Source organism: Pelophylax lessonae (genome assembly GCF_965119305.1).
Source record: "Pelophylax lessonae genome assembly, chromosome: 12".
Classification (NCBI taxonomy): Eukaryota; Metazoa; Chordata; class Amphibia; order Anura; family Ranidae; genus Pelophylax; species Pelophylax lessonae.
This window is the reverse complement of record NC_138779.1, coordinates 12176327-12199855: the sequence shown is the minus strand read 5'-3', so window position 1 is coordinate 12199855 and position 23529 is coordinate 12176327. Positions and strand designations below refer to the sequence as shown.

At 43.1% G+C, this 23529-nt stretch overlaps 1 protein-coding gene and 1 long non-coding RNA gene across 2 annotated transcripts in view; one reads left to right on the top strand and one right to left on the bottom strand.

Annotated features, from left to right (window-relative positions):
* The window catches only part of LOC309567853, a 1051047-nt gene that overhangs the window by 741831 nt on the left and 285687 nt on the right, over positions 1-23529 (bottom strand). The gene's annotated exons all lie outside the window — the stretch shown is intronic.
* Positions 17535-23529, top strand: part of LOC309568390 (pancreatic secretory granule membrane major glycoprotein GP2-like) — a gene marked incomplete at both ends in the record, with an annotated part of 30643 nt that continues 24648 nt past the window's right edge. Inside the window, 2 exons of the mRNA XM_082274049.1 lie at positions 17535-17580; positions 22913-23011. Coding sequence (XP_082130175.1) covers positions 17535-17580; positions 22913-23011 — 145 coding nt within the window. The remainder of the gene's footprint in view (positions 17581-22912; positions 23012-23529) is intronic.

Here is a 23529-nt window from a genome sequence, read left to right as displayed (position 1 = left end):
AGATCAGCCTTTTTCAACCAGGGTGCCTTCTGGGTTCTTCAGGGGTGCCTTGCCAAAATGCCCAGAAATTGCTCTAAACTGCCCAAAAACTGTGTACCAACCAGTGGGTGGATCAAGATTGCTTTTTATTACACAATGCCACAGGTTTCATTGTGCAGCGTTACAACCTTTGACATTGGGCAGGCCAGACGCCGGCATCTAAGCAACTCTTGACGTCACTGGTTGATAAGGAGGACATCAAGCCAGTGCACAGCATCCTTGTTTCACACCCTCTGTCAGCACTGGGGTCACGTTGGCAGTGTGGGAGAGAGAAAATGAGGAAGAAGAAATGCTGGAATACTAGTCAGTACCAGTGTGCTCAAAAGAGTATTTGCTTTGAAAGAATAAATCACCTCTAATGTTGGGTGTCCTACGTGCAGGGGTGTAACTACAGGGGTTGCAATTGCAACCGGGCCCCATGCTCCAGGGGGCCTATGTGGCTCCCCTGTACACCTGGATAGGAGGGGCGGCCGGGGGCAGCATGTAGAGAAATCACTGTCCTCCTTTTTCCGCCTGTAGCTGCAGAAGGAAAATGGAGTAGATTGGTTCCTCTGTATGCTGCCCCCGCCACTCCTCCTATCCAGTTCTCTTGTGTTCTGCTGTCTCTGTGCCCCTGTGTGCTCCCCTGCCCCCCCTACTGTGCTGCCCCCCCCCACACTGTGCTCCCTTCCCTCTCCTGCCAGCTGCTGCAGGGGATGTGTCACAATAGAGAACCAGAAGGGGTCGGTAAATATGTAATTTACCAGCTCCTTCCTTTTCTGAATGGACAGAGTCATAGTCAGTGACATTGTAAAAAAAAAAAAAATGATAAAAAATAATACAATTAAGATACCAAAAAATAAAAACTACTGACACCAGTGGGTGAACTTCCAGGATCGCAAAGGTCACACTTGGGAGCAGGCCCTGGCATTCCACCACCGTGGGCAGGCCACAAGATGGCAGGAAGGGGGCCCACTGCAGAACTTGTGAAAGAATCCCGCCCTACAGGACCGTAATAAAGGGCCCCGCAATGAGAGTAAAGGGCCCCAGGATCAGTGGGAAGAGCCCCAGGCTTGAAGGGAAGGGTTCTGGGGGGCCCTTCATGGTTTCTTGCATCGGGGCCCTGAAGGTTCTAGTTACGCCTCTGCCTACGTGTGTAGATGTTACTGCATTATGTAAAACTATTTGTTTGGTTTTTATACGTTTTAGAATAGGGTGCTTCAAGATTGTCCATAATTTTGGGGTGCCTTGACTGGAAAAAGGTAGAAAACACTGCACTAGATCACCAGCACTATGACATGGAAAAAGCTACATCGTGACACATTTGTGTGTCATATTAATTCTATTTGTGATCCAATAAAATTTGTTTTTGGTACCTCAAAATCCTGATCTCCTATTTTGAAAAAACCCAAAAGCAGGGCTTTTTTTCAGAGGGAACGCGGGGGAAGGCAGTTCCAGCACCTCCAGAAGTGAATGTATGTATGTAAGGTAAGTTGCTGGGGGTCAGTTGTTGCTGGGAGGGAGGTACTATAGAGGAAGGGCTCTATTGATGCTGGCTACTGAGGAACCTTTTGTTGCTGGAAGGGATCTATTTTTTCAGGGGGGGGGGGTCTATTGTTGCTGGGGGTGAATCTTATGTTGCAGGGGGTCAATTGTTGCTGGCAGGGATGTACTGTTGAGGGAGGGGTATTTCTTGCTGACTGCTGGAGGGTCTATTAATGTTGGCTGTTGGGAGTCTATTGTTGCTGGGGTGGATCTATTGTCGTTGGGAGTGTCCATTGTTGCTAGATCTATTTTACTGTCTTTTTTGTTATCATTAACAAATTCCATAAAAAATACTTAGCACCACAAAATAATACTTGGGTCTATATTCTCTAAAAGGGGCGGTATTGGGAGATGGGTAAGGGGCGGAACCAAGGAACGATTCTTGGAGGTGGGTAAGGGGCAGAGGCGAAGGGTGACTTAAAAGAGAAGAGTTCCTGAACCTATTCTCTGAGAAAAAAAGCCCTGCCCAAAAGTAACAAATAAGTGAAGTTCTCTATCTCTATAGACAGGTAATAATAGATTTTGGCCACTAAATGTCAAAAATTAGATAAAAAAAATGTCCAGAATTGGGTTTTAAACACGTATTTAAAAGTTCAAAGATTACTTTGTAGAACTAGGTGACGTTTCATACCAGCTACAAATAATAAATTCTTTCAGAAAAATCCATCGGTCAGTAAGAATTGCTTTAAAGTTAAACTGTGACAGCTCGGGGCTAAGTCCTACCTGGGTGAGGCACCTAATGTCACCTTACCTCCACCTTCTACTTTCTTGGCAAGATAGATGAAGGGCATTCCAGCAGGACCAATGAGTATATAGGTAGCTGAGTGATCGGTAATTGTATACAGAATCACCACTGCAGTTCAACTGCCTTTCCTAAAGGTGGCAAAGCTCAACTGACAACTAACTTGTTGGAAGAACATCAAGTTGTTGGAAACATCTTGCTGTCCCAGAACATTTGCACACCACATTTGTCAGTTAGTATAAAACTTTGATTTCTAAGCCATTTACAACTCATTGGAAGACAATCAGGATAGAATTATCATTTTCTAAAGCTGGCCATACACTTTACAAATTGATTGTGCAATTTCCGTAACCACTTGCCAACCAGCCGCCTTGGTTTTACAGCAGCAGGTCGGCTCTGTCCCTGTATGTCGCTTCGCGGGACCACTATTGGGGACACGCACATGCTCCAATAGGCTACAGGGGGAGCCAATCAGCAAGCCAGGGGGCCGCGATAACCGCTGGGCACCCGCAGTCGCTCCCTGTGGAGACAGAACTGCAGTCTGCCGTTGTAAACACGGCAGGCCGCTGTTCTGTCAGTTATGAATACAGGTCTCTGTGTTCACACAGCAAGCCCATCCCCCCGACAGTTAGAAAGCACCCCCTAGGGACACATTTAACCCTTTGATCGCCCCTGGTGTTAACCCCTTCCCTGCCAGTGTCATTATTACAGTAACAGTGCATATTTTTAGCACTGATTACTGTAGTAATGTCACTGTTCCCCCCAAAAGTGTCAAAAATGGCAGTTAGGGGTCCGATCTGTCCGCCACAATGTCGCAGTCCCGCTAAAAATCTCTGATCGCCGCCATTACTAGTAAAAAAAAATAATAATTAAAAATGACATAAATCTTTCCCCTGGATTGTAGATGCGATAACTTTTGCGCAAACCAATCAATATACACTTATTGGGATTTTTTTTTTGACTAAAAATATGTAGCAGAATAAAAATTGGCCTAAAATTATGGAAAAATTTGATTTTTACATTATTTATTTTTTTTATTGGGAATGTTATATAGCAAACAATATTGTTTTTTGTTTTTTTTTCCAGAATTGTCGCAATTTTTTTGTTTATAGGGCAAAAAAAAACAACTCCCAGGGGTGATCAAATACCACCAAAAGAAAGTTCTATTTGTGGGGAAAAAAAGGACATAAATTTTTTTTAGGTGGAGCATTGCACAACCGGGCAATTGTTAGTTAAAATAACGCAGTGCCGAATCGCAAAAAATGGCCTGGTCATTAAGGGGGTAAAACCTTCCAGTCTAGAAGTGGTTCAAGGGAGGGAATGTACTGGGTGAGAGGATGGCCAAAAAGTTAGAGGGGCTTTTAAACTAGGGAATGGGGGGGAGGGTACAGATGTAGAATTAGCCAGTGGAAAGCAAGTTTCAGAGGGCAGAAATGGGGGCATTAGCGGTAGGGTGTTCGGAGCTCCTAAACCCAGGGTGGGTACGGGGAAAAATCAAGAGAGCAGCCTAAAAACATCAAATGAGGATAAATGTAACCGATCAAAATTACGAGGCTTGTATACCAATGCCAGAAGCCTGGCCAACAAGATGGGAGAGCTGGAGCTGCTGATGTTTGAGGAGGACTTAGATTTTGTGGGGATAACTGAGACTTGGTTTGACAGCTCTCATGACTGGATGGCGACCATTCAGGGGTATTCCCTTTATCGCAGAGATAGAGAAGGTAAAAAAGGGGGAGGGGTATGTCTGTATATTAAGAACAGTATACAGGTAAATATGAGGGATGATATTAATAATGGAGCTATGGACGAGGCAGAATCCCTATGGGTAGAGCTTCAAAGGAAAGGCACGGTGGGGAAGGTAATATTGGGCGTATGCTATAGGCCCCCCAACCAGAGGGAGGAGGGTGAGGTGGACCTCATGTTACAGATAGGATTGGCAGCAAGGATGGGAAATGTCATTATAATGGGGGACTTTAATTATCCTGATATAGACTGGGCAGAAGGAACCGCGCATTCAGCCAAGGCTCGGCAGTTCCTAAATGTTTTGCGGGACAATTTCATGGGTCAGATGGTGAATGCACCGACAAGAAACAATGCGGTACTTGAACTACTGATTACCAACAATACAGACCTGCTCACGGATATAGAAATACGGGATAACTTAGGGAACAGTGACCATAGGTCAATTGGTTTCAGTATTAATTACAGTAATAGGAAACACAAGGGTAATATAAGGACACTGAATTTCAAAAGAGCCAATTTCCCTAAACTGCGCTCGCTTCTAGAAAATATCAATTGGGATAGAACCCTGGGAACAAAGAACACGGAGGAGAAATGGGAGTGCTTCAAGAGCATACTTAACAAGGGGGTGGGCCAGTGCATTCCACAGGGAAATAAATTTAAAAGAGCAAAACTAAACCCTGGGTGGCTAAACTCCAACATAAAAATGTATATTAGAGCTAAAGAAAAGGCCTTCAAAAAATACAAGACTGAGGGGTCATTGGCAGCATTTAAGCATTACAAAGAGTGTAATAAGAAATGTAAAGACGAAATCAGGGCGGCTAAAATAGAACACGAGAGACATATAGCGGAGGAGAGTAAAAAGAACCCCAAGAAGTTCTTTAAGTATATAAATAGTAGGAAAGCGAGGCCAGAACACATTGGCCCCATAAAAGATGATAAAGGAAAAATGGCCACTGAGGACAGAGAAAAGGCGGAAGTGTTAAATAATTTCTTTTCTTCAGTCTTCACAAAGGAATCGGGGGGCTACACGAACCCAGCTTGTAAGGCCGAACTAAATAATACACCTCAGGAAGTGCCGCCATGGCTAACAGAGGATAGACTTAGAGCTAAACTAGAGAAACTTAACATAAATAAATCCCCGGGACCGGATGGCTTGCACCCAAGGGTTCTTAATGAGCTCAGCCAGGTGATTGCCAGACCATTATTCTTGATCTTTAAGGATAGTTTACAGACGGGTATGGTGCCAGCTGATTGGAAAAAAGCCAACGTGGTACCAATATTTAAAAAGGGGCCGAGATATATCCCGGGTAACTATAGGCCGGTCAGCCAAACATCAGTAGTCTGCAAAAAATTTTGGAGGGGATGATAAGGGACCACATACAAGACTTTAGTAATGAAAACGGTATTATAAGTAGTAATCAGCATGGATTCATGAAAAATCGTTCGTGCCAAACCAATCTATTAACCTTCTACGATGAAGTGAGCTGCCACTTAGATAAAGGTAAGCCTGTGGATGTGGTGTATCTGGACTTTGCAAAGGCCTTTGACACCGTTCCCCCCAAACGCTTACTGTACAAACTAAGGAAGGTAGGTATGGACCATAAGGTGAGTACCTGGATAGAGAACTGGCTCCAGGGGAGAGTTCAGAGGGTGGTGATTAATGGGGAGTACTCGGATTGGGCGGGTGTGGAAAGTGGGGTCCCCCAGGGTTCTGTCCTGGGACCAATCCTGTTTAATTTATTCATAAATGATCTAGAGGAGGGGATATCTAGTACAATCTCAGTATTTGCAGATGATACTAAATTAGGCATGCCAATATCTTCTATGCAGGATGTGGAAATCTTGCAAGCAGACCTGAACAAAATAACGGGGTGGGCAACTACATGGCAGATGAGATTTAATGTAGAAAAATGTAAAGTAATGCACTTGGGGGCCAGAAACCAGAAAGCAAGCTACTCACTAGGGGGGGAACCTCTGGGTGAGTCTAGGATGGAAAAGGACCTGGGGGTACTGGTAGACAACAGGCTTGGCAGTGGCATGCAATGCCAAGCCGCCGCAAGCAAAGCCAACAGAATACTGGGTTGTATAAAAAAGGGGATTCACTCCAGAAATAAAGAGATTATTCTTCCACTCTACAAGACTCTGGTCCGGCCACATCTGGAGTATGCTGTCCAGTTCTGGGCACCGGTCCTCAGGAAGGATGTGCTGGAACTGGAGAAAGTCCAGAGAAGGGCAACAAAAATAATTAGGGGAATGGAGGACATCAGTTATGAGGAAAGACTACAAGCACTGAACCTATTCTCTCTGAAGAAGAGACGATTGAGGGGGGATATGATATCAATGTACAAATACTGTACTGGCGACCCTAGCATAAGGAACAAACTATTCAGAGAAAGGAGATACAATAAGACACGTGGCCACTCACTAAAACTTGAGGAAAGGCGGTTTAACCTTAAAGTGCGTAAGGGGTTCTTCACTGTAAGAGCGGTAAGGATGTGGAATTCTCTTCCACAAGCAGTCGTATCAGCGGGGAGCATTGATAGTTTCAAAAAACTATTGGATGGACACCTTAAAGACCACAACATACAGGGGTATACAATGTACGGTTAAAAGCAAACACACACACACATCATAGGTTGAACTGGATGGACTTGTGTCTTTTTTCAACCTCACTAACTATGTAACTATGTAACTATGTAATGTCCTGAGACAATGATGGAGGCTGCTATTGGTGACTCTTCAGCTTGAGAATGCTAGTTGGCTGGTTATCATGGTCATTTATGTCTTTATTGCTCTTGCAGTGGCTGACATAGGAGTGAATGAGCTAAGGGGGGCGGAATTATTTTTGGGCACTGATGTTGGTTGTGGATAAGTGAGAGGGACTGTACCTGTAGAGTGGAGTTGAGTGGTGCATGGTGGCTTTCTGGTGTAGATGGGAATTGGGCAGAGCTCGGCTGTGACATCAGCACATCTGGCGGCTGTACTATATGCTCTTTGATATCGCTTTGCTTGTGAGTATCCATCAATTTGATTAATAAATCAGTTTTTTACTATGAGATTCAATTGCTTCTTTCTGGCTATGTGTCAATGTCACTGAGTCAAATTTATGTGAAGCGGTCCAGTGGCTGTGTGAGGCATGCCGTTCTGAAGTGTGACAGGCTTGAGGCACATCCAACTGTGAAAGACGGAGATTGAGCCTGTGATGGAACTGTCCCACACTCCGCTTTGGTGCTTCCGCCAGTATACCACTTCCCTTAGTCTGAACATAGATATCAGATAATATAGCCGCCTGTTACAACCAAGTACTAGACGGGAATCCATTCCCTGACCCCTTGCTGGGGCAATCCAGAGGCCAGGACCTGGCATTAGCATGCAGTGAAACCCATCTCCACCATCAGGAGCTCTGGTGACATCCAGCTAACTAGAGCAGGCCAGGGTCCCCATAGATCCCCCTTTAGAGCAGACCAGGCAAGGGTCTCTCATAGATCCCCTTTAGAGTGGGTCCCCATAGATCCCCATTTAGAGCAGGCCAGGCCAGGGTCCTCCATAGATCCCCCTTTAGAGCAGGGTCCCCATAGATTCCCCTCTTAGAGCAGGCTAGGAAATTTCCCGTTGTGGAAAATTATGGCTGAAAAATAACACAAACATGAGATTTAGGCCAATAATTTAGAAAATATTGGTGATCGCACCTCCGTGAAATTTAATTAAAGACCCTGGTATAAAGTATTACAGGTGAAGTGGTAGAGTAAGGTACCACATCCGTTAATACATACAGGAATCTTTACAAAATAAGAGATCAGACATTTGAGGTAGCAAACCACAGAAAAATGCATGAAGGCAAATTTTATTATATCAAATACAAATAGATTTAAAGTCACATAAGATCAAAATAAAGGACTGACAAAACTGATAGTGCTAGACCACATTGGTGATCCAGGGGAAAAAAAGCTCTAAGGTAACTTGGAATTAAACTTTTAAGTGGATAGAGGAAGTATGGACACATCAAGGGATCCGACAGGAGTGATGGTATTATACAATACCTATATAATTAATAGGTTATTAAAGGGGATATTTTTAGGGGTGCTCTTAGGTTTTGCAGGTTGCCTAGAACTTCCATTGTTCTGCTCTTTCCTTTGGTGCCCCTATATGCCCCGGAGGGAGGTTTTATGGTCTTATCAGTGGTGCAATTGGCTGGCAAACAATTACTATGCAGGCATCTCCAATACACTCCTGAGAAAGTAATAATTCTTCTAAAATATGTTGAGTTGCCCCCATTGCACTAGATCACCAGCATTATGATATGGAAATAGCTACATTGTAACACGTTTGTGTATCATAGTAAATCTAATCGTCTTACATAGATGGTTTGTGGGATGCACCAAATGGAGGTCTACAGTGGCGGCTGGTGCTCAAAATTTTTTGGGGGGCGCAAACAGAAAAATGTAATAGGCATTGCTTTGCGGCAAAAAACACTGTAAAAATTTGCATAACTTTGAGGTCACAAAAGTGTGAAAGGGGCCTTTAGTAATCAAGGTATAGTGTGCCTCCTTCAATGCAGAGTGGCCAGCGTGCCCCCTTTCAATGCAGAGTGACCATCGTGCCCCCTTTCAATGCAGAGGGACCAGCGTGCCCCCTTTCAATGCAGAGGGACCAGCGTGCCCCCTTTCAATGCAGAGTGACCAGCATGCCCCCTTTCAATGCAGAGTGACCAGCGTGCCCCCTTTCAATGCAGAGAGACCATTGTGCCCCCTTTCAATGCAGAGTGACCAGCGTGCCCCCTTTCAATGCAGAGAGACCATTGTGCCCCCTTTCAATGCAGAATGACCAGCGTGCTCCCTTTCAATGCAGAATGGCCAGCGTGCTCCCTTTCAATGCAGAGAGACCAGCGTGCCCACTTTCAATGCAGAGTGACCAGCGTGCCCCCTTTCAATGCAGAGTGACCAGCGTGCCCGCTTTCAATGCAGAGAGTCCATCGTGCCCCCTTTCAATGCAGAGTGACCAGCGTGCTCCCTTTCAATGCAGAGTGGCCAGCGTGCTCCCTTTCAATGCAGAGAGACCAGCGTGCCCCCTTTCAATGCAGAGTGACCAGCATGCCCCCTTTCTTTTTTTTTTTTTAATTTTCTTTATTAAAGATTTTCAACATACAAAACTTTATTAATACAATAATATCATCCCTCCTTAAGTGGGGGGATTTAAGCTATATGCATATATCTCCCTTACTTTTTCCCCCTCCCCTCCCCTATAACCCTCCCCCCCCTTGCGGAAGATACTTAATGAGCCCTTATTTCTCCTTTTTTATACTCTTGCCATACTTCCCAAATCTCTATTCTATTTTCATACTCTTGGTCCTGTTCTCCCCAGGGTTTTAATAATTCTAATTTTCTTGTTGTCTCCACCCGTGATATCCATTCTTTATTTGATGGGGCTTCTGTTTTTTTCCAATTTAATGGGATTAGGCTTTTCGCTCAGTTAAGCAAATGGGGGATTAAGGTTTTTTTATATAGTTTGATCGGCATTGTCGTCCCGTGAAAAAGACATTCCCATGGGTCCTCTTTGACCTCTATATTAGTAATTCTTTTAATTAAAGAGAGGACCTCCTTCCAAAATACCTTTATTTTAGGGCAGTCCCACCATATGTGTGTCATTGTTCCAATTTCCTGGCAGCCTCTCCAACAAAATCTTGAGGTCTCTGGGTGGTATCTCCCCACTTTATCTGGGGTTTTATACCATCTGGAGAGTAATTTGTAATTCATTTCCGCCGTATTGCTATCTATCGCCGAGTTATGGGCCAACCTAATACTTTTATCCCACTGGGATCCCCCCCTTTGAACCCCTAATTCGTTCTTCCATCTCTCCAGCATTGGGAGGTTCCCCTGACCCTCCCCGCTATTCAGGATTTTATAAATATTTGAGATATTATTCTTATTTTTTTCGGAGATGCAGATTTGTTCATATGGGTTAAGGTCGTTTATGTCTCTTATTGGCTGGGGGAGGGATGCTACAAAGTGTTTAAGTTGACGATACCTCCACTCATCCAAGTTCCAATTGATTTTCTTTATTTTAAGCTCCGATAAAGTATTTATTTTTCCCTTCTCCATTATATCTTTTAATCTTTTATCTCCATCTCCCAACCAATTTCCGTGCTCTTTTCCTTCCCCTGGTGAAAAAATTTTTGTGTCTTGTAATGGTATTAATAATGAATTATACTCCCAATTTCCTCTGTTGTATATTAAGTCCCATATTTTTAGTGCTTGTCGTGTAATAATATGTGTATCAGTTTTCAATTCTCTATATTTGGGTGGGATCCACATAATTTTACCTAGTTTAGTGCCACTTAAAGTGTCTTCCATTTTTACCCAATTTTTCCTACTTTCTTTTTTCCCCCATTCCATCACCCGTGAAATAATTGAGGCTTGGTAGTATTTTTTAATGTCGGGTAATGCCAATCCCCCCTGATTTTTAGTTCTACTTAGTGTAGTGTATTTAATCCTTGGTTTTTTGTGCTTCCAAACAAACTTAGTTATTAGTGCTTTTAGTGTTTTAAAGAATGCTTCTGGAATCTGAATAGGTATCATTTGGAGCTTGTATAAGATTTTTGGGAGGATCGTCATTTTTATTACATTTATTCTGCCCATCCATGATATAGCTCTTGAGATTAGTCTATTTATTTCTGTTTTTATATCATTTAATAATGGGATAAAATTAGCTGTATATAGTTGTTCTATTTTTGGTGTTAATTTAATTCCCAGATATTTTAACTCATCATTTCTCCATATGAAAGGGAATTCTGTTTTTAACCCATCCCCCTCTTGAGTACTCATTTTAATTCTTAATATTTCTGACTTTGTTTGGTTGATTTTTAGATTTGAGAGCTCTCCATATTGTTTGAAGATTCTAATTATGTTTGGCAGAGAAATCCTAGGGTTGGAGACATAAAGCAGCAGATCATCGGCAAAAGCCGCAACCTTATGCTCTACTCCCCCAATTTCCACCCCCTTGATATCCGGGCATTCTCTAATTGTTGCTAACAAGGGTTCCAATGATATCACGAATAATAATGGGGACAGGGGGCACCCCTGTCTCGTGCCATTGTACATGTCGAACGATTCGGACATTGTCCCATTTATTTTTATTTTTGCTGATGGTCGACTGTACAATGTATTTATCCATGACATCATTCTGGGGCCCATGCCCGTTTCCTCAAGTGTTTTCAACATGAACCCCCAGTTAACCCGGTCGAATGCTTTTTCTGCATCGATCGATAATATCACACTTGGGTCTTTATTTCTTAACATTTGTTCTATTAGCAGAATTGTTCTAATCCCATTGTCTTTTCCCTGTCTGCCCGATATAAAGCCCGACTGGTCATCATGTATCCAGTCCGCCATCAGCCCTTTAATTCTAGTTGCTATTATTTTCGTGAACAGCTTAGTATCGGCGTTCAAAAGAGATATCGGCCTATAACTTGAGCACAGTGTTGGGTCTTTCTCATCTTTTAGAATAACTGTGATGGATGCAAGAAGGGCCTCTCTACTCATTTCAAATTGAGAGCCCAGGCCGTTCATGTATCCCTTTAACCTAGGAATTAAAAGGTCTTTATATTGTTTATAGTAACTGATGGTAAATCCATCCGGTCCTGGGCTTTTTCCTCCTGGAGTATCTTTTATTGCTTTTTCTATTTCTTGTTCCGTAATTGGGGCCTCAAGTAGAGCCATTTTTTCCTTATCTATTTTTTTCATTTTTGCTTTTTCCAGATAATTTTTAATCTTTTCCTCTCTCTCCGGGCTGTCTTCTTGTTTACCCACTCCCCTTACTGCATATAAGTTACCATAGTATTTTTGGAATTCCCCTGCTATCTCGGTGGTAGAATGTACCAGGTCCCCCTCTCTATTCCTAATTCGGTCTATAAAATTTATTGATTTTTTCTTTTTGAGTATTCTTGCCAGATTTTTTCCAATCTTATTACCCTCCACATATTTTTCCCTCGCTACTTTGTTGTATTCTTGTCTTATTTCCTGTTCCAATATTTCTTTTAGTTCTTCTTTTTTCCTCTCTATCAGGGGGGTTAGTTCTTTTTTTTTTTCTGTTGTTTTTGTTATTATATCTTTTCTTTTTTGTTCTATTTCATAGATCTCTCTCATTAATCTGTCTTTTATTTCTGTTCTCTCTTTTTCCCTTTGTGCTCCTTTTGAAATTAATACTCCCCTCATATATGCTTTTTGCGCTTCCCATATTATATTTTTGGGTAGTTCCTCAGTATCGTTCATTTGAAAATAAAATTCCAATTCTTTTTCTATTTCCTTGCCCCATTTTTTATCTCTAATCAGTTCCTCATTTATTTTCCACATAGACTTTTTAATTGGCTCTTTCCCCATTTTTATTTTTACCGAAATGGGGGAGTGGTCTGACCAGGTCCTAATCCCGACCTTTGCCTCTAAGACTTTCTCGATCCATCTGTGTTCTATGAGGAAATAATCAATTCTGGAGTATGTCTTGTGTATGTTTGAGTAATAAGTATAGTCCCTCTCCTTGGGATTAAGTATCCTCCAGATATCTGCTAGTTGGTTCTGATACAGTTTTGTCCTTATTTCCTTAGTCTGGTGGTTCGAGCGCCTTTGATTTTTTGCTGTGTTATCCATTTTTGGGTCGAGGCTCAGGTTGAGATCCCCTGCCAAGACCACTCCTCCTTTCTTAAAATTTGTTAACTTCCCCAGAATTTTCCCCAAGAAGGCTATTTGTCCTTCATTCGGGAGCATGCCCCCTTTCAATGCAGAGTGACCAGCATGCCCCCTTTCAATGCAGAGTGACCAGCGTGCTCCCTTTCAATGCAGAGTGACCAGCATGCCCCCTTTCAATGCAGAGTGACCAGCGTGCTCCCTTTCAATGCAGAGTGACCAGCGTGCCCCCTTTCAATGCAGAGTGACCAGCATGCCCCCTTTCAATGCAGAGAGACCATCATGCCCCCTTTCAATGCAGAGTGACCAGCGTGCTCCCTTTCAATGCAGAGTGACCAGTGTGCTCCCTTTCAATGCAGAGTGACCAGCATGCCCCCTTTCAATGCAGAGTGACCAGCGTGCTCCCTTTCAATGCAGAGAGACCAGCGTGCCCCCTTTCAATGCAGAGTGACCAGCATGCCCCCTTTCAATGCAGAGTGACCAGCGTGCCCCCTTTCAATGCAGAGAGACCATCATGCCCCCTTTCAATGCAGAGTGACCAGCGTGCTTCCTTTCAATGCAGAGTGGCCAGCGTGCTCCCTTTCAATGCAGAGAGACCAGCGTGCCCCCTTTCAATGCAAAGTGACCATCATGCCCCCTTTCAATCCAGAGTGACCAGCGTGCCCCCTTTCAATGCAGAGAGACCATCGTGCCCCCTTTCAATGCAGAGTGACCAGCGTGCTCCCTTTCAATGCAGAGTGGCCAGCGTGCTCCCTTTCAATGCAGAGAGACCAGCGTGCCCCCTTTCAATGCAAAGTGACCAGCATGCCCCCTTTCAATGCAGAGGGACCAGCGTGCCCCCTTTCAATGCAGAGTGACCTGCATGCCCCCTTTCAATGCAGAGTGACCAGCATGCCCCCTTTCAATGCAGAGTGACCAGCGTGCCCCCTTTCAATGCAGAGAGACCATTGTGCCCCCTTTCAATGCAGAGTGACCAGCGTGCCCCCTTTCAATGCAGAGAGACCATTGTGCCCCCTTTCAATGCAGAGTGACCAGCGTGCTCCCTTTCAATGCAGAGTGGCCAGCGTGCTCCCTTTCAATGCAGAGAGACCAGCATGCCCCCTTTCAATGCAGAGTGACCAGCGTGCCCCCTTTCAATGCAGAGAGACCATCGTGCCCCCTTTCAATGCAGAGTGACCAGCGTGCTCCCTTTCAATGCAGAGTGACCAGCGTGCTCCCTTTCAATGCAGAGAGACCAGCGTGCCCCCTATCAATGCAGAGTGACCAGCATGCCCCCTTTCAATGCAGAGTGACCAGCGTGCCCCCTTTCAATGCAGAGAGACCATCGTGCCCCCTTTCAATGCAGAGTGACCAGCGTGCTCCCTTTCAATGCAGAGTGGCCAGCGTGTTCCCTTTCAATGCAGAGAGACCAGCGTTCCCCCTTTCAATGCAAAGTGACCAGCATGCCCCCTTTCAATGCAGAGGGACCCGCGTGCCCCCTTTCAATGCAGAGTGACCTGCATGCCCCCTTTCAATGCAGAGTGACCTGCATGCCCCCTTTCAATGCAGAGTGACCAGTGTTCCCCCTTTTAATGCAGAGAGACCATTGTGCCCCCTTTCAATGCAGAGTTACCAGCGTGCCCTTTTTCAATGCAGAGTGGCCAGCGTGCTCCCTTTCAATGCAGAGTGACCAGCGTGCCCCCTTACAATGCAGAGTGACCACAGTGTGCCCCCTTCAATGCAGAGAGACCATCGTGCCCTCTTTCAATGCAGAGTGACCAGCATGCTCCCTTTCAATGCAGATAGACCATTGTGCCCCCTTTCAATGCAGAGTGACCAGCGTGCCCCCTTTCAAAGCAGAGTGACCACAGCGTGCCCCATTCAATGCAGAGGGACCAGCGTGCCGTGCCGTGCCACCTTCAATGCAGAGAAACCAGTGCACTTACCTGCAGCGGTGGCTTCTCCTCAGTCCCCCGCGTCTCCTCGAGTCCTCCCGCCTCCTCCTCGGCCAATGGCATGGGTTCGCCTTTCGGCCAATCAGGAAGCGGGTCTCGGACCCACTTCCTAATTGGCCAGGAGGAGAATTTGTGTGACCATAGCGAATTTTCATTGGCTATTGTCACACAAATGGGTGGGCTAGGGCGCAGTGCTCTGCGCCTCGGGTCCACCCTTTTCTGAAGCCTATTAGAGCCTCTAGCTCTAATCGGGTGATTAAAAAAACAAAAAACTGGAGATCTAGCACTTTTTCTTTTTTAGTCAGTCCTTCATATACGATCTTATTTGACTTTATATCTATTTGTGATACAATAAAATGTGTTTTTTATACATTTTGTTGGAGTTTGGTAACTCAAAAAACTGATCTCTTATTTTGTAAAGACAGAAAAGCAACAAAAAAAGAGAAGTTCCTTCCTAAGGTGTATTGTCTTTATAGTCTGTGGTTTAATAGATTGTGGGTGCTAAATGTCCAACATAGGGGAAGAAAAACTGTCTGGAGTTAGAGCTGGGTTTTAAACAAGCATTTAAAAGTTGAAAGATAATTTTGTGATGGAACTAGGTGACGTTTCATATCAACTATAAATAACACATTCCTCCAGAAAAATCCATCGGTCAGTAAGAATTGCTTTAAAGTTAAATGGTGACAGCTCGGGACAAGTCCTGTCTGGGTGAGGCCCATGTACTTTAATGTCACCTGACCTTCTGCTTTCTTCTCAAGATAGATGAAGGGGATTTTATTTGGACCGATGAGTATATAAGTAGCTGAGTAATCAGTAATTGTACTCACCACCTCCACTTCAGTCCTACTGCCTTTCCTAAAGGTGGCAAAGCTCAACTGATAACTAACCTGTTGAAAACATCAAGTTGTTGGAATCCTCTTGCTGACCCGGGACATTTCCACACCACAATTGTCGGTTAGTATATAACTTTGATTTCTAAGTCATTTACAACTCATGGCAGACAATCAGGATAAATAATAATTTTCTAAAGCTGGTCATACACACAATCTGATTGTCTCTTTAAAGGGAGGGAATGCCAATGAGAGAACGATGAAGGCTGCCATTGGTAACTGCATTTTGAGAATGCTAGTTGACTGCTTATTCTTCTCAAGATAAATGAAGGGCATTTTCTTTGGACCGATGAGTATATAAGTAGCTGAGTGATCAGTAATTGTACACAGAACCTCCACCTCGGTCCTACTGCCTTTCCTAAAGGTAACATAGCTCAACCGACAACGAATTTGTTAGAACATCAAGTTGTCAGAAGCCTCATGGAAACCCGGGGACATTTCCACATAACATTTGTCAGTTAGTATAAAACTTTTATGTCCATTTGCAACTCAATCATGATAAAATTATAATTTTCTGAAGCTTACAATCTGATTGTACATTTCCCTTATGTAACAATAGAAAGAAGAAGGCTGTTTTGGTGACTTTTTGTTTTGAGGATGCTAGTTGGCTGGTTATCATGATGTTTCATTGGCTTTATTGTTCTTGGAGTGGCTGACTTTGGAATGGTGGATGAGGTAAGGGGGGAAGAAATTGATATTAGGCACTGATGCTGGTTGTTGATAAGCGAGGGGCACTGCGCCTGGAGAGCGGTGTTAAAGCGGAGTTCCACCCATTTTTAATAGGCTGGAATACATAGATCTATGTAATCCCCTTTAAAATGGCTTTTACCAATGGAAACTTTTTTTTTTTTTTTTTTTGCTAGTAAATACCTTAATTTCGGCTTTATTCCTCCTCTCCTCACTTCCGGGTCCGATCGGCGATGACGTCATTCGGCGATTCGCAGTGTCTGCTGGGATGTATTCTATTCCAGAAATCTCGCAGTAGCTGTATCTGTACTGAGCCATGCCTGCCCCGCCTCCGCCCCGCCTCCTCTCATTGAGTTGCATTGTATGAATGTATTAAGGCCGTTTTCTGCCCCGCCTCCTCTCATTTAGTTGTATTGCATACAATAGTAGCTGTATCTGTACTGAGCCGTGCCTGCCCCGTCTCCGCCCCGCCTCCTCTCATTGAGTTGCATTGTATGAATGTATTAAGGCCGTTCTCTGCCCCGCCTCCGCCCCGCCTCCTCTCATTGAGTTGTATTGCATACAACACAACTCAATGAAAGGAGGCGGGGCGGAGGCGGGGCAGAGAACAGCCTTAATACATTGCATACAATACACCTCAATGAGAGGAGGCGGGGCGGAGGCGGGGGCGGAGGCGGGGCAGGCACGGCTCAGTACATATACAGCTACTGCGAGATTTCTGGAATAGAATACATCCCAGCAGACACTGCGAATCGCCGAATGACGTCATCGCTGATCGGACCCGGAAGTAAGGAGAGGAGGAATAAAGCAGAAATTAAGGTATTTACTAGCAAAAAAAAAAAAGTTTCCATTGGTAAAAGCCATTTTAAAGGGGATTACATAGATCTAAAGTTCCAAAAATGGGTGGAACTCCGCTTTAAGCGCTGCATGGTGGCTTTGTAGCGTAGATGGGGATTGCCTGGATGTCCTGTTTACTGTTATTGCTTCACAAAAGTTTGGTTAGCTTTCATTTACTTAAAGCCCTTTAAACATGTATATTTAAAAGGGTAGTTATATGGTGATTGTTATGCTAGTATACTTTTTGAAATGTTATATTGCATGTTAAAATATACTACACCAAGAGTTTGTCTGTTTTGACACTGGACATGAGCAGATGAAGAGCATGTATGTACGAAGAATGTTTTAGTGAAGAGGAGAAACTCTGTAGAAATGTTTTTTTTTTTTCTCTTTCTTTCTTTTTTTTTGTTTAATCGAAATTGGTTGCTCATATAGAATGTATTTTCTAGGGTCTCCGATAACCATGAAGACAACACTACTGCTATCTGTACTGTGCGCTGCCATGGCAGGTGAGTGACGTTTATCTCCTTTTATCTTATAATCTCCCATCTGGAATACAGAGACAGCGATCGTTCCCAGAATTCAGAGGGCACCATCAGGAATGGGCAAATGGACAGGGAAGGTGCGCAAGAGATCCATTCTCCAATTAAATATCTAAACCTGAAATTGAAAATGTAATACATTGCAGCTTACTAGTCCTTCTTTTCTGACTTTTTTTTTCTTATTTTCACCTGGTGATCCTACCAGTAACCCTCTTCCAGTTATAACATTCACTGAATGAAACAAAAATTGCTCTGAATAAACAAATCTCTCGCCAAAGCGAGGAATGATGAGGGCTGGAGACCAAAAAGTGGTACCAAATAGAAATTAAATGTTCACCAAAGTATATATAAAAATATAAAATTAATCATACATAGATAAAATCATCCACTAGAAATAAAGTGGAATGAAAACATTGAAATGTATGGACAACAGACAAAGAAACAATTGAATGGATATATCATATGAATACTAGTAACAGGGTTGTCAAGACCATAATACACTTATATGTCAGTGGCTACTCCGGTGAGAAATCTGGCTCTAGTCCACAAGCAGGTGCCCAACATGTTTTGCCAGAGGCTTCTTCAGGGGCATTTAAGATGTTACACATATGATCATATTGCTATATCAGGGTATAAAAAAAAGAGACAAAAATACAGCAATTAATTACAAATATCAGTGCAAGCAATATTAGAATGGATAGGCACTATACCATGCAGACCCAAGATAAGGGAGCCACACCAACTGGGAAGAGAACCCAAAAGTCCAGAAATGGGAGGCCAGGAGGTGACACGCATGCATGGAACCATGGGACACGTATATGAAGCTGGGGGGGGGGGGGGGGGGGGGCGAGTGTGAGAGCTTTGTTTATTCAGAGCTATTTTTGTTTAAATATATGATATGGGGATGTTGGTACCTATTTGTTCAATAGACTGTATTGACTGTATTGAGTATTACCCATCTATAGACACACCTTAAATTATATACATTCACTGAATGAAGAAAAAGTGTTTTCCCCCTAGCATAAGTGCACAGTACGCTGGACAGCACTGGATTTCTGACAGGATCAACAAATTTTTTTTTTTTCAGATGTAACAGATGTAACAAAATGCTTTGAGTGGTATATCTACCAGACTAACTGCCGGTTCACACTGATCTGACTTGTCAAGCGACTTGGTAGCTTCCAATGCTGTGCAATGGAACCGTTCTAATCAGAGCTACTCAAGTCGCTCCGACTTAGAAAAAGGTTCCTGCACTATTTTTTTGCAAAGTCGGAGCGGCTTGCATTGACTTCTATTATGAGAAGTCGTTGCAAGCCGCGCTGAAGTCGCGCTGCATGGGCGACTTATGAAGTCGGGGTGACTTTGAGTCGGATTAGTGTGAACCGACTCTTAAAAGGGATCAAATAAGATAAATTCATTGTATAAAGCTATGGTATGGAAATATGAGTTAAAGCATTTTTTGGGAGAAACCCAGCCCTAAATATGTAAACAATGAAGAAAAAGAGGGGGGGGGAGAAAGAAAGGGAAAGATATGTTCCCATTGTCCCATATTCCCTAAAAAAAAATGGGCCTTTAAACGGTAACCCCCCAAATGGTATATAAGACCAATACAACAATATTGATTAAAAGGTACAAACCTATATTTTTAATGAACATACAAAAGCATATACATGTCCTAAGGCAAAGCAGGGTCACGGTGGTAAAAGGATCCCTGTAGCATTGATACATATTCTGACATCCAAAAAAGGTAAAATAAGCCAACATGTTTCGCGGTAGGGCCATTCTGCTTCCTCAGGGCTTTACTGCTGCATGTGTTTCATTGATATCATAAGCATGGGGGAAAAAAGAAGGAGAACAAACATCGTAGGATGTGTCCCAGCTGGGGGGAGACCATAAAAAGTGTGCATTCCCAAAACATGCTGCCTGGCCAGTAGAGTGTAAAACAATCTCCTGGCTGCAAGGCAGAAGATCTGTTAGCTCAAGCAAAACCAGGAATAGAATATCATATCTGCCTTGACATGAGTGAATGAACAGCCAGGTCCGAGCATAAGGGAAACCAAATGACATGATGCCTGGGTCTCCCAAGACCCCACCAAGTACACCACACATCAAGCCGAGATAAATCCTTTGTTCAAGTCACATACACTTTAAAGTGGCTCTTCGGTAATTTTTTCATCTTTCCATCTATTAAATCTTCTTCCCTTGTTGTTTTAACTTTGAATAGTTAAACATTTTTTTTCTGCCAGTAAAAACCTTATACAGCCCACTTCCTCTTTCTTGTCTGGTAATTAGCCTAGGCTAATGACATCATGCACAGCTCTCTCCCACTCTCATAAGAGTTTGTCAGCAGGGGGGGGGGGGGGGGATGAGTCATAGGAAAGCCAATGAGAGCTGGAGGTGGCCGAATGAGGGCGGAGATAACAGGAGACTGCAGAGATCCATGAGTATTTATCTAGAGAGGAGAAATGTGCAGGCAAGCAGTGGTGTGAGTGTGTCTGTCTGTATATATGTGTGTGTATAATATATATACTGTCTATATATATATATATATATATATATATATATATATATATTAGGGATCGACCGATTATTGGCAAAGCCGATATATGGAGGGCCGATATGCACTTTTCCCAATATATCAGAATTGGCCCCGGAGGTTACCAATATTGCCGATATTTTGGGAAAGTGCTTGTACTGGAGTGATGCCTGCAGCTAGAGGCATCACCTCGGTACTGGCATCCATAGCCGACCGTCTGCTGTCTTGTAATGACAACTGATGCGGCTGAGAAGCCGCTCCGCTGTCATTACAAGGAGCGGGAGGGGACATCCCCCTCACGCCACCTTCCGCGGCTCGCCTGGGCTGATCGGGTCTCCATGCAAAAACCCGGAAGTGATGTCTGATGTCATGAGTGACATCATTTCCAGGTACTGGCGCCAGTTTAAAAAAAAAATTACAGCATTCAAAACAGACAAACTTGCCATTTTGAATGCTTTTAAGTGCAGATGAGGGATTTGGGGTCTTTTAGACACCCCAGATCCCTCCACAAGAGTACCTGTCAAGAAAAAATAATTTTTTTATGTAAATGTACAAAAATATTGGCGCATATCGGCCAATACCGATATGCATGTATAAATATCGGTATCTGCAACGAAAAACCAATATTGGTCGATCACTAATATATATGTGTGTGTGTGTGTGTGTGTGTGTAAATCCAGGAAGTGAACAGGCAGCAGCTACAGCTGCTCACAGGTAAAATGGCTGCAGCCAGACTTAGTGGAAGGAGATTTCTGCATCATATTTGGCAAGTACAGAATCACAGTATATATAAAATATGCAAAGTAATTAGAGAGAAGCTTCAAAATGGAAAATATGCTTTTTTTTTTTTTTACAAATTATGTGAGCAGACTGCAGTTCCTATTTAAGTAAAGACATGTTGCCTTTATAGGCAGCCATTGGTAATAGATTTTGCACAATGAAAAAAGATGGGATGGTGATATGGTATGACACAGATAGACAGCGAGAAAGAGAGCAGAGAGTCCATATAGAGGAATAATAACATGAGATTTCGATTTTATTTCTGACAATGACATGGGTTATTCTTGAATTTGGTTATTAATTGAAATGGTGTAACTGGAAAATATGATAACGATTCAACAAAATCCAAGAAAATCAAAGTCTGTAGTTTTGAAATATTATAGTATGAATTCCGGGATGTGTATACAGTAATCCCCCGCTACATCGCGGTTCAGTTTTTGCGGTCCCGGTAATTCGCGTTTTTTTTTGTAATGTTATTTTACTATATAAATCATTAAAAATGAAATATTTTTGTGTTTTCCATAGCTCTTGCTATGTCTCTTAGTATCTTTTATGTGTTTAAATGAGTTTCTATTGTTTTAAAAGTGTGTTTAAAGACCTTAAAATGCTTCTACACGTACAGTGACAGTAAAAAAACATGCCTACAATGCATTTTAATAGGGTTTTCCTATTTCGCGGAATTTCACTTTTCGCGGCTGGGTCCGGAACGTAACCCCCGCAATGGAGGGGGGTTTACTGTAGTAATCAGTCATTGTTTGGGTTTAGTTCGTTTCTCGTTATCGAAAAACCTCAAAATACCAAAGAAACATTAACAATGTATCTAAATCCAGAATATAAAAATGTTTCTTTGTAACTAACAACAGTCAGCAGAGACAGAGAGCTCAGGAAGTTTTCAGCTCTCAAGATTTCTGGCGCAATCAATGGATATTTTTTAAAATAATTGAACAGATACAAATATTTATTGAACTGTATATTTAACAGACCAAAAGGGAGCAAATAATGGGAGATCATTGTTAGGGTTTACTTTACTTACCTTTTAACTAGGAATACAGTATATCCAAGATAACGAGTTTAAAGTAAGACTATGACCTCCAAATAAAATATGTTGCACTGTTTGAAGTCCCCCCTTCAAAGTCCCAAAATCATTTGTAGATCCTGACAGCGAAGCCCTGTCCTTTCCTGTGATGGGATGACAATACTGCACTGCTCCTGAATTCAGAGCAGAGTTGTCACTCTCATATTAAACAAGCAAAAAATTTGGGGGAGCATACCCATGTATTTCTAAAGCTGGTGCAGCTATGAACCAAGAGACATGTATATTAAAAAAGAATAGCGCACACATGCAAAAGAAATGGCTACCAAATTTGAAGACAATCCATAAATAAAAATGGGGATTTGGTCCCACCATATGGCCATATAGTGCTCAAGCCCACCACTACGTCAAAGTACCCCATTATCAGTGTCACTCTCATATACATTGTGCCTGATTTCACTATGGTGGGAGGAGAATATGTTGCAGGGGGCGTGGCTACCAGTATTGTCACTGCTAATTCACAAGACTGTAGCTTGTCAATCTGGCACCTTGCCACCCTGAGCCCTGCCCCCTCTTTTCTGGATTGGCAGCACCGCCTCTGTTGCTGAATCCCTCCCACTGGGGGCTGCAGTGCCTGGGAGGGGGAGCGTGTGAGACACAAATGAAGGAAGATTTGCATCAGTCGGGGAAGGTAAAGACAGTTTTCTTTTAGTTAATGAGGCTTCTGCATGATATAACTGTGAAAAAAACGTTCCACACTATCCCTGTGTATAAACCACCTATTACTCAACTCTATATACAATAGGAAGCAACTAGCACCAATATGCATCCAACCAGCTCTACAAAATACAATAAATATATATAGTCACAAAAAAATGATTCATGACCTGTTTAGACTGCTATGCAGGAGCCTTTAGTTGTACTTTAATGTCTGTTTTCTGTTTCTCCAGCTGCATCTGCATCATGTGGAACTAATACCTGTGCTAATGATGAGTATTGTAACAATTCTACTGCCTGCCAGTGCAATACAACTGTCTATGCAAATGCAGGTATGGTATGCTAAAATACAATGGGAACTAAACTGACCACCAATGTAAAAGGGCACTACACAAACCATCAATGTAAGGGGGTAAAACACCAACCATCAATGTAAGGGGGCACTACACTGATCATCAATGTAAGGGGGTACTACACCAACTATCAATTAAAGGGTGCACTACATTGACTACTAATGTAAGGGGGCACTTCATTGGCCATCAACACTGATCATTAATGTAAGGGTGCACTACATTAATAACCAATGTAAGGAGGGACTACACTGACCATCAACGTAAGTGGGGGGACTATATGGACCATCAATCCAAGGGGTGACTGCGCTGACCACCAATTTACGGGAGGCCTACACTGACCACCAATGTAAGAGGGGACTACACTGACCATCAATGTAAGGGGGGACTACTCTGACCATCGATGTAAGGGGAACTACTCTTACCATCAGTGTAAGGGGGAACTATAATGACCATCCACCTAAGGGGTGACTGCACTGACCATCAATGTTAGGGGGCCT